General features: G+C 38.8%; 1 protein-coding gene across 4 annotated transcripts in view; it reads left to right on the forward strand.

Annotated features, from left to right (window-relative positions):
• Positions 1–11772, forward strand: part of ebf2 (EBF transcription factor 2) — a 40460-nt gene extending 28688 nt beyond the window's left edge. For 2 of the 4 annotated variants that reach the window (XM_047380253.1, XM_047380254.1), the window contains exons 7-16: positions 2706–2787; positions 4679–4820; positions 6193–6323; positions 6525–6651; positions 6744–6832; positions 6944–7009; positions 8357–8531; positions 8623–8805; positions 8889–9059; positions 9227–11772. In XM_047380253.1, the coding sequence (XP_047236209.1) occupies positions 2706–2787; positions 4679–4820; positions 6193–6323; positions 6525–6651; positions 6744–6832; positions 6944–7009; positions 8357–8531; positions 8623–8805; positions 8889–9059; positions 9227–9258 (1198 nt within the window). In that variant the 3' untranslated portion in view covers positions 9259–11772. Of the gene's footprint in view, positions 1–2705; positions 2788–4678; positions 4821–6192; positions 6324–6524; positions 6652–6743; positions 6833–6943; positions 7010–8356; positions 8532–8622; positions 8806–8888 lie in introns of all 4 variants that reach the window. The other 2 variants (XM_047380251.1, XM_047380252.1) reach the window with 1 other exon arrangement.
• The last annotated feature ends 346 nt before the right edge of the window (positions 11773–12118 follow it).

Genomic DNA, 12118 nt, shown 5'->3' on the forward strand with positions numbered 1-12118 from the left:
AAAGCCGTAGTGTAGAAATATAAACACAAAAACGAACTTAGAAGTTACATTTAAAAGAATAAAAATATGATAAGTGGGGCTGCATTTCGACAACCTGTGACCCTGAAAAAGAGGAAACATTATATTAACATTACATTAGCTATAATCGTAGTGAAATGACTTCCATTTATTATTTTGTGTGGCTTTTTAAAAATTAAGTAGGAATGGTGTTGATAGCATGTTAACCCCTATTAACAAAGTAGTAGAATTCACAGACTTCACTCAGGCTGTATTCTTTTGAATTTTAGAAGTTTGTTTTCTCTGCTACTATAATATCCACCTCTCAGATTATACCCTTACCATCTTCAGCTACAAAGCAGTAATATTTTTAGCAAGAAAACTTCAAGGTCAAAGTTTATAACTTGAGGAAACACAAACAACATGTTGAGGATTATTCAGCTTTATTGTCCATTTTACATTTGTTATTGTTTTTTAATCATTCTAAAAGTAACTAAATTTAATGTATTTTCCAAGATTCAGCAGTTATCTTTAAAACCGATGGCAGAGTAATATTATGTTCAGATTGTGGTTTTTTCCCTGATAGATATCAGAACAGTCATTATTTGGTCTGAATTAGTACTGTGATTGAGTAGCACTCGACTCACTAAAAAGTGATGTTGTGGATGCTGCAGTGACTCCTGTTCATGTTTCTTTAGAGTGACATATTCGTTGTAGTCCTTGCAGTTAACCCTCAGTGAACAGCTCCAAAACAGAACAGTTATTCAGACTAACAGTGTTCTTTTTCCCTACATTCTGCCACCTGAAATGTACAAAGCCTTATCTTATGTTTCTAAAGATAAATCAAACTTCACAGATACAGCCACAGTCTTTAATAACTCACTACTCACTAATTTCCCTCCTGATAGAGCTTTCAGGCTGAACAGCTAGCAGAAATGCATTTTTACTCTGTTTTGAAAGGACTTGTTGATAATGCAGTTCCTAACATATTTCTTTGCTATTCCAGTTAATTTTGTGCAGACAAAACTTACAGGAAAATAGTTGTTCTCCAGCTTCTAAAACTTAGCAATGTGCTTAAATGTCACAGCCCTTAAAGGCTAGTGTTTTTCGTCAACCTGCTCGATGCCCTGTGTTACTCAGAGAAATGTTTTCTTTGGGTAGCACAGGGTGTAGAGCACAAACAGACTAGGAGGTGCAACAATCTGACATGGACAATAAATGTCAGTGTAAATGGTGAAAAACATTCAGAGTTAGGGAAGACTCAGATTTGGTGGATCAACAAAATAATGTGGATGGCCTATAATACAGTTTTGCTACTAGTGCACACAAAAATAGACTGTATTTTTCAAAGACTGGCTGTGTATTTCTCTGCAACATGGCAAGCTGGGGTTGCAGCTGTGAAAATCCCAGATGGTCGACCATCAACAGTTAACGGGAGTGTGGTTAAGTCAGGGAGCCTCGAAAGTTGAAACCTGTGATCTGATTTGAACATCTCTGCTAATAACCTACCTACCTACCGACCTACCTTCCTTTCTTACTTTGTCTATACCCACTTATCTTTACTAGGAGTATTATTTGGAGACTGATTTATCTCCTATAACCACAACTTATAAAAAGTAACTGGACAGCTGGTGCAAGTTCTACAAAACTATGCTTGAGTCATATAATGTTGAAATTTTATCAGTGAGACAAGACTGACTTTTTTTGTTAAATGGAGTGGACACTTCGTTATAGTTGCATCACCACACAGCCTAGATGTTGTTTTTATTCAAACTCAAATCCTCCGCTTTTTTTCTCCCCATGCAATATATCTGAAAGCGAACGGATCTATTTAACCTCATCCTCCTCCGTCATCCCTTCATCTCTTCTTTCTCTGTTTATGTCTATATTTTCTCTCCATCTCTTTGCCGTATTTCTGTGATGGAATGTGCTCCCGTTGCTTCCTCCTCATTCCTATCCTTGCCTTTCAGCGTGGGGACTTTGGGATTGCGGCAGAGCTGCGTTGCCATGGCAGCTGGCTGTGTTTCCGAACCGTGTACACCTGGGATTTGGAGTCTCTCTCAGTAGTCTCCCTCTCTCCTATTTATTCCACCTTTCTTTCAGGTTTTCTGTGGGGTAGCTAGGGCCCCTCTCCCTTTCTTCAGCTCCACAGTGCATTGGATTCAAGTTACATACGTAATGAGACACATATACTTGAAAAAATTAAATAACAAATCATGTCCATGCGAGCACCTGCGCGTGCCTCCTTCCTTACCTTCGTCCTGCCACTTCCTCATTTAATTTTCTCTGTGGCTGGCTCTACTTCGTTTCCCTCTGAGCTCCCATGTGGGGCTCAAATATGGCATTGTGGGATACCACAGTCCCCTGAGTCTGCTGGCATACATCACTGTCTCTGCTTTACTTTGAAACACAGCAGCACTTTTCACTCGGCTTGTGCTTCCAGATCTCATTACTTGATTTAAAGTGTAACAACATTGACTTTAAAACTAAACTAAACAGCTGGGATTTATGTCAGAACTGTAATCACATGCGCATACATGCAATCACACATTGAGAAAAATAATGTCTTCTCTGCCGTTTGGTATGTTGAAAGGTAAAAAATTACATACAGGAGACTGTTGTGGAGTTTATTTGTTGCTGATGTAAAAAAAAAAAAATACATATATATATATATATATATATATGTGCCCTTTTGTTTACCTTTGCAGGTTCTTCTTGAAGTTTTTCCTGAAATGCAATCAGAATTGTCTGAAGACAGCAGGGAACCCAAGGGATATGAGGAGATTCCAGGTACATAAAAATGTGCACCTATGTGAATGTGTGCTTGTGTGTGGACATAAAAAGAAATGGTGATACTGGAGGATGAAGAATATTGTCGCAGTGATAAAAACACCATTCTTATACTGTTCTATTATGATAACACTATAATCTTTCATCAAGTCTATTTTAATATAAACTGTGCTGCATGAATCAATCTTTAATTTAGACATTTCATCTGGGTGGTTTTCAAAACCTTCAGTTCATTCGTTTTCCCCGCTTCTGAACTCTTTTTACCACTAAGTGCCACAGCTCTGAATTAGATCATCAACACAACCCTTCTCTTGAGATCTGTGAATAGCTACTCTTTTCATTTTCGGGTTTTAATCAGCCTTATTTTGTAGAATTTGCCTTATTTGATATGAAACCTTCAGTCAACAGGTAGTGTTTAGTTTGCAAAGATGTTTGTTAATTAAATTAATCCATTTGTAATTAGTAGACATAATTGGATTAATATCAGACATGCTGAATGATTGTCCATGTTAAATTATCCATGTTAATTTATGTTTCAATAATTATTAATCTGAAAACAAATATATATGAACATACTTCTTAACTCTCTGGAAAGGTCAAGAGTTCATCTTTGGGTGAATTAACTTTATTGATCAGCTTTGAGGCTGATTTACTTTTTAAGCCCAGTGGACCATTTAGTTTCTGGACGTTAAAGTCATTTAAAGTAGCTGATAGTTGCTACAACTATCACATGGCAAACCTCTGAAAACGTTTCAGAGTGGAAGTCATGCTGGAGGAGTTAAAGGTGAAAGTAAGAAATCAATAAGGAGTCAGAGATATGGAAAGACAAACCAAAGAGTTAGATATGTGGGAGACACTGCTGTGGGGGCGCTTGGGTGCAGGAAATAGGTTGAGGTGTTTCAGGAAGTTGTCAAGAATTGAGTGATTGGCTCCAGATGGGGAAGGTCATGCTCTGTGACCCAGGAAGTGGTCACAAGGGACTCCCCGAGCTCACTTCCTCTGCCGTCTTTCAGCACCAGCGGCCTCTCTCTGGCAAATCCCTCTGTCCGGCTGCCCCCGCCCCTCACCGTCCTCGTCTCCCACCGTGTTTGCTTTAACTCCTGTGGTGTGACACATGCTGAGAAGTTATGAGCACATGGGCACTCAAAAACTGTGAGTCTCTGGGTTAAGAGGTGATCAGGGCTGGGCAGGAGTTCGCTGCTTGATTGATAATTTACAGTTATGTTCCTTTCCCTTCCACCCCATATGTAACATATGGTTTTCCTCCTCTCTTTAGTTATGCTCCTTCACCTGCAAAGCTTTCACCATGTGTGTTTTTGAACAGAGATTTATTATACATGTTATTTAAAAAAATATGTTATAGCATGTTGAAACATATATAATTATTGTAAATAAGGAGAATGAAAACTTAAGACTACCCTTTTGTGAGGTGTATAAAGTGTCACCTATGGGAGGCAGATGTAAGTGGGAACGTGCAGTAGGCAGAAAATCACATTATGGTTGTCATATATCATACACTACTTTAACAACCAGCTGAAATGGGAGATTTGGTTCATATGCTTGTTGTCATTGAGAGATTAAGAGGAGACAACATGAGCCTGCTGTGTGCTGTATGAATCAAAAAGTTAGGCCAAAGCAGAGGGGGAGACCATATGGTGACCCAGTGGAGGGGTGAAGAGATGTGTGAGCCCCTGAATGCAGATGTACTATGGAAATCCCTGGTATGTCAGATTATCCATTAAGAAATATGGCCATCACCTGTATGGAAAAACAAATTGTTCCTTAGGGATTTTTACTGTTGTAACCTGAGTTTTTGACTCTTATCCTGCTGTCTAAATGCTCCATGTACTCTCATTCATCTTCCTCTCTGCCGCTTTGTCCTCTCACTCAGGTGGTCTTGTCCAGCACAGTGAGCGTAGACGGACATGTCCTGGCTGTGTCTGACAACATGTTTGTCCACAACAACTCAAAACACGGCCGGAGAGCTCGCCGACTGGAACCTGGAGAGTCAGTGGAGAATACCATGGAATATGGTAGGAACCTGAGGCTAGAATGAGAAATTCAATTGAGTTGGTAAATTTCATTAAATCCTGTACACCTCATGAAGCATACTTCTCTAATAAACATAACATATTCACCTAATGTATATTCATTATAACTTAACATGAGCAGTCAGTGTCTTGTAAAAGTATGCATACAGTATGCATTTTATTATTTTATTTTGCATTGCAACCACAAACTTCTATGTATTTTATCAAAATTCAAGGTTAAATTACAAACAAGCAGAAGCTATTTACTAAATATGTGACTTCTGTAGGCAACTGGATGAGCTGGATATGATTGACAGAGTCAAGAGGGCTAATAAAGTCATATGTGTTAATTTGTGTTGGTCTGTCCCATGAAATCTTGAGGTTGTCACTTTAAAAATGGTGAGGGAAAAATCAAAGGAGTGTGAACACTTTTAACTTGGAACATTAAATGGATGCGGGTTACCCATTTTTACCACTGCTTTAGAAAAAGAAAAATGTATGGTAGTATATATAGTAATATTAAGAGTTAACAGAAATCTCATTTCACTGGGTAGTGCTCACTGGGTGGTGCTGCAGGTCTCTAAGAACTTTGTTGCCATTCTTTTTGCAATTAAACATATTTGAGAGACAGAAAAAATGATTTTTTTACTCATATTGGCATATAAATTGGCCTTGGATTTTTCATTTCCAAAATTTATTTGAACAATTTTAAAATATTAAATATTTCATTTCTGCAGTAATTAACAAAAGGTTGGATATTTTTTTCTTACTCTTCCTACTTTGTGTTGTATTTTACTTAACCTTGTATATTTGTGACTATTTGAGTCACAAGAATCACTTTTTTATCAGCTTATTTTATGTTTGTTTTGATAAACATTAATTCTTGAATGAAAGTAACTTATGTTAATTTTTACTTTGGCTTTAAATATTTTTTACTTAGTCTCTATAGTGTAAAACATTCATAAAATATTCATACGGTTTGAACTTTTTCACATTTTGTCATATTTCAACCATAAACTTCAATAAGATTTTATGTAATAGACCAACACAAAGTCGTGCATGTCGCAGGAAACTGACACCCTGACTATCTGACATCCCCAGTCACAAATGGAAGTGGCAGCATCATGCTGTGGGCATGCTTTTCTCCAGCAAAGAATAAGAACCTTGTATTATTTGTTTTCCTGCTTCAATTTTTGTACTATTTTGTGTTGCTCCATCAACATGACCAAATGTGAAAAATTTAATGAATACTGTTGGAAGCCACTGTATATGCAGAGTATGTCTAACACATGTAGTATGTCCTTCTTTCTTTATTTTTAATTGATAATCATCCTATATTGTAAAAATTAAGCTTTATTCTCCTCTCCTTTCCTAGCTACTCCCTGCATCAAAGCCATCAGCCCCAGTGAAGGCTGGACCACTGGAGGGGCCATGGTCATAGTCATTGGGGAGAACTTCTTCGATGGGTTGCAGGTGGTGTTTGGAAGCATGCTAGTCTGGAGTGAGGTAGGAGTTGTCTTCAAAACATCCCACTAATGATGCTGCATATTGTGAAATAAAATGCATAGCATATGGCTTGTCTCATTATTTGGGTGATTTATGAGCAGTCTTAACAATTGAATCTTCCCACAGTAATGAGTTAGCCTAAATATTTACAAGACGTGGGGAGGCGTTATTGGTGACACTGTTTCTGTGGTTTCGCCTCAGCTGATCACTCCGCATGCCATCCGGGTACAGACGCCTCCTCGACACATCCCTGGTGTTGTGGAGGTCACACTGTCATATAAATCAAAACAGTTCTGCAAGGGAGCGCCTGGACGGTTCATTTACACAGGTATTAAGATGGAACCCTTGTGATCTTAAGTTTGATACAAGGTTTAAAAAGCAATTGTTCCGAAGGTCTGACAACCTAATGATTTTTTTCAGCCCTTAATGAGCCAACTATAGACTATGGTTTTCAGCGACTGCAGAAAATAATTCCCCGGCATCCAGGTGACCCAGAGAAACTAGCCAAGGTGAGACACTTCTTATTAAAAAAGATACCTATACTTCAACTTTTTAAGGGGTATGATTATTATACCTTTGTTCTGGAGATGTAAAATAAATTATTATTATTATCTTTGTAGGAGATTCTCCTAAAAAGAGCAGCAGATCTTGTTGAGGCTCTGTATGGAAATCCACACAGTAATCAGGTACTCAGAGACATGTGTTTTTTACATTTAAGATTGATAATCGTCAAATAGGGCATTGCTAATATAGAACATTAAAAAATCTGAAAGACTGCCATTTGATTATACAGTGCCTTGCAAATGTCTTCAAACCCCTTAAACATTTTTGCAATTTATTATGTAAAATCCACAAACTTCAATGTACTTATTGGGATTTGATGTGATAGACCAACAAAAAGTAGCACACCCTTGTAAAATGGTTTGTAACAATTTTTACAAATAAACACATGAAAAGTGTAGCTACATAAAAATTAAGGCCTCATTTTTTGATCCGCCTCAGTAAAATTCAGTGTAACCAATGTCTATCAGAAGTCACACAATTTGTAAACAGAGTCGACTTGTGCGTAATGTAATCTCAGTATAGATACAGCTGCTCTGTGAACGTCTCAGAACTTTGTTAGCGAACCCTTTGCTAAAACATTGTGGTGGTGGCAGCATGTTGGATGCTTTTCAACAGCAGGGAAGCTGGTCAGAGTTGTTGAGAAGATGGGTAAAGCTAAACACAAGACAACCCTGGAAGAAACCCTGTTAGAAGCTGCAAAATACATGAAACTGGAGTGGAGGTTCAATTTCTAGCAGAATGATGACCCTAAACATACAGTCAGAGCGACATGTGAATGGCTTGATCAAAACATATTCATGTGTTAGAATGGCCCAGTCAAAGTCCAGACCTAGACCAAATTGAGAACCTGTTGAAAATGAACGTTCACGGACTCTTCAACTAAGCTTACTGAGCTTGAGACATTTTGCAAAGTACAATGGGCAAAAATGTCAGACTCCACATGTGCAAAACTGGGAGAGACAAAAGCTAAAAGATTGCTGCTGTATTTGCAGCGAAAGGTGGTTTCACAAAGTATTGCCTTGAGGGCACTGAATACAAAAACATCTCACATTTTCAGAGGTGTCAATTTCCTTCTACTTCAGTAGTGTTACTATCTTTACCTGACACTGTTTATATCACACAGTATTAATAAACATTATTAAACATATGGGATAAACAAATTGTCTCAGTCCAGAAGCCATTTTTTTGCAAGTTGCTCTCTTCGTATAGTTTCTCTCAGCCAACTGGCTTTTCAGCATCTAATTAAAGCAACAGATGAAAAAAGAAACATCATGAGTCAGAAAATTGTCAGGGGACCTGCGTATGCACTGATGGGCTGACAGAGAGTGGCTTAAAGCGTCTCAGTTATGGAGATTAATTCGTGCATTCCTGTTCTCCAGCAACAATATCAGCATTAACACATATTAGCCAATGAACCTGCTTTGTATTCCTGAAACTGACCTGTTGTTGGTCACTTTGATTTGCTGCAGGACATGCTTCTGAAACGTGCAGCTGACATTGCAGAGGCACTCTACAGCGTTCCGCGTCCTCACAGTCAGCTGCAGGGACTGCCCAGCTCACCAGCCCACGGGAGCGTCATGGGTCTGGGCTCCTATCCGTCCCAGTTAGGGGTCAGCATTGGAGATCCAGGACAGAGCAGCCAGGGTGAGCAAACTGAGCCCTAAGCTATTCTCTTCTTCTGTCTTTGTCACCAATAAAGCTTAAAACTGAGCCTGATCTGTAATGTTTCCTCCAGGTTATATCCGTAACTCCAGCAGTTTGTCTCCAAGGGGTTACCCCTCAGCTTCCACTCCTCAGCAGTCAAGCTACGGAGGCAGCGGAGGAATGACTGGAGGCTACGGGACAGTTCCAATGACAAGTCTGGGAGTTCCTGGATCTCCTGGATTCAGCAGTGCCTCACCCACAAGCTCTCCCTACAGTAAGATATTGCTGCCTCCCTGATCTCACAATGCTGATTCTTACTCGGTTTCAGGTTTAACACTTTGTTTCTCTGTTCCACAGTAATGCCAGCGAGCCCCACAATACCAGGAAGCTCAAGCTCCTCGTCATCTCTCTTGCCTTTCTCCTCTTTCCCTTCTGCTGCCAAACAGAAGAGTGCTTTTGCTCCCGTCCTCAGGCCCCAAGGTTCTCCTTCCCCTGCCTGTCCCGCCTCAGGGGGGAACAGCTTCAGAGGTAGTCATCCAACTCACTATCTGACCCCGCTGTCTGAACTCACCAATGCAGTCTAACCTAATACTAACCAACTCAAAAGCTATGACTAAACACGGCTTGGGTGATGTACAGTAATGAAACACCTGACTGATTTAGAATCACAGATTTTGTATATTTTTTCTCTCCAGCGATGACGGGCCTGGTTGTCCCCCCGATGTAGCAAAGCACCTATCCCACTCTGCCCCAGACCACTTACCTCCCCTTCTTTTTGGCACTGACCAGGGAAAGTGAAAAAACTGTTCACTAGTGAGCTTAACTTCCTCCCTGATTCCACCCGCTGTTTCCCAGCCCCCATTTTTTGCGACCAGTCAGGGTGGGGTATGAAAATGTCCAAAGACCAGCAATCTTCCCCAGATGCACAGGAAAACACTACAGCCGCAGCAACATGAGCAGAACTGAACAGTTTACTGCTGTCTGTGTGACTGACAGGAAAACCTCCATTTAATTTCACCTGAAGTTTCAAAAAGGATGTGTCCTAACCTCTGAGCCACCACCACATACGATATCTCGGTTTTCCAACGCCTCCAAGAGACCTATAGGATGCACTGTCGGATCGCTGAGCATCGACGGATCACGGGCAGCTCAGATAAGAAGCTGCAGCTCTAAAAAGCGGGGTGCTTACTTTGTGCGTGTATAGACACCCTAAATGGCATGAGTATACACCATATGTGAGCTAGCGAGAGGTTGTTTTGTAGTAGACTTTTTAAAGACATCTTACATTCCAGAAAAGTAGAACCTTTATATTTTGTTTTGACTGTTTCTGTCAAGGGAGAAATCTTTGTCTCATGGGTTATTACTAAAATGAATTCATATATTGATTTATTTAAGAACAAGCAATTTAACTTATTAAATTTAGTTTAGGGAATAATATAAACGTGTTTTTATAAACTGGTTCTCTTTCCAACTGTTGATGAAATTAAGTAAGCTCACCAATTGCCAATTACTTTGATAAATTACACTCTGTAATGGATTTTTCTTTTTTTGCGGAGTTTTATTTTTTTTTATTAAACTTCCCTATTTTTCAGGTTCTTACGAAAGCAATTATTTGTGTTTGGCCACAGTTAAAGGTTATTGTCCTTGTGTAACAGGAAATATTAGTTAGCTGTATTATTTTTATTTCCACTAAAATGCATGCTTTGTTACATCACTACTCTGGTACTTTTTTACCCCAAATTGTTTGTGAACTTTAATTTCCAGTGTCTAGTCACTATGCAGTATAGGAAGCAAAAGCACAACAGCTAAAACAAAAAGAAGAAGATGCATTAGGTGGTCATTTATCAATGTTATCATGTTCTTATAGCTACAGTTCCTTGTTAAGGTAGTCATACATGTTGAATCTTTCCACATTTTGTCCAGTTGCAGCACAAAACATCACAATAAAAGGTATTTTATTGGGATTTTAATTGATATACCAACATAATGTAGTGTATAATTGTGAAAAGAGAGGAGAAGCATACATGATTTTCTACATTTTCTACAAATAAAATTATAAGGGTTATGTTCGTTTGTCCCAACCACCCCTGAGGAAATGCTTATAGAAATGTGTTTCGCTGCAATTACAGTGATCTGAGGTATGTTTCTAGCATCTGTTTCATCTACAGACTGAAATGTTTACCCAAAGCTCAAGATCAGTAATATTGGACGGAGAATGTCTGTGAACTCTTTTCAGTTCTTGGCACAGATTATCAAATTGGTTAATGTTTGGGCTTTGGCTGGGCCATTTTAGCTAATAAATACACTTTAAACCAATGCCTTTTTGTGTAGGTCTGGCTGCATGTTTAGAGTTGCTGTCCTGCTGGAAGGGGAACCTTTTACCTGAAGTCTCAAGTCTTTTCGGAGCCTCTGACAAGTTTCTTCCTAGTATATTTATATATATCTATATATATATCTATATATAGATATATATCTATATCTATATATATCTATATAGATATATATAGATATATATAGATATATATATATATCTATATATATATATATATATAGATATATATATGGTGTTCCTTCAGAGCAACCACGAGCCTCTTGGCTGCTTCTCTTCTGGTTAATGCTTTCCTTTTCCACGCTGTAGGTGTATTTGGGTGGCCATTTCTTGATAGGTCTGCAGTTGTGCCATACTTTCTCTTCTTTAACGTGGTGGATTGAACACTGCTCTGTGAGGTCTTCAAACATTAAGATATTGCTGTATAACCTAATCCTGCTTTAAAGTTCTCTACACCTTTTCCCCTGACCTGACTTTTCAGATGCTTATTTGACAAAAATGTCAGAATCCTTATATTCTTTTCCATTTTTCACTTCACAGTTTTGCCTTACTTTGTGTTGGCCTGTCACATTAAAAAAATCAACCAAAAAGTACAAAGCTTGGGGTTGTAATATTGAAAATGACACAAAGTTCAAGGTGTATGAACACTTTTGAAGGCACAGTCTTTCTCATCACAACACAAAACGCATTCTCAGGACGTCCACACAAAGAACGCAAAGAATAATTGATGTTTGCAACATTTGTTCTTAGAATTCAGTTAATCTTATTTATTTAAAAAAATGTTAGCAATTTATAATTATGTTTTTAAGCCATCTTTTTTTGAAGTGATACAAGAAACGGTGCAAATGTGATTTGTAAATTTTAAGGTGTAATTATATTTTGTGCTCCAAATAAAACATGTAAAAGGAAAAAGGAATCATGGTCGTTATTGAAGTGGTTACACATTTTTCTTTATTACATTGTGGTGTCCTGAGCGTGAAGGTTTTCCTGCAAGCATCCACATTTCAAGGTTGTCCCTGATCTATTTTTGACTGTGCCCATCACCTGTGTGCTTGTGCAGCTTGTTACACTGTTTTGTATACATAGCTGATGAGCCGCAGCATCTTAATTGTGATGCGAGCGTTAAAGACTGAGTAGAGCATGTCAAGATAAACAACAACCCCCACCCCCCTCCCTCCTTCCTATCTCTCTCCTCTCCAATAAGCCTGCTTCTCTCTGAGGACCAAGTCTCTGGGGGCCAGAGTGAGAACCACATGAG

Source organism: Girardinichthys multiradiatus, chromosome 12 (assembly GCF_021462225.1).
Source record: "Girardinichthys multiradiatus isolate DD_20200921_A chromosome 12, DD_fGirMul_XY1, whole genome shotgun sequence".
NCBI classification, from domain to species: Eukaryota; Metazoa; Chordata; class Actinopteri; order Cyprinodontiformes; family Goodeidae; genus Girardinichthys; species Girardinichthys multiradiatus.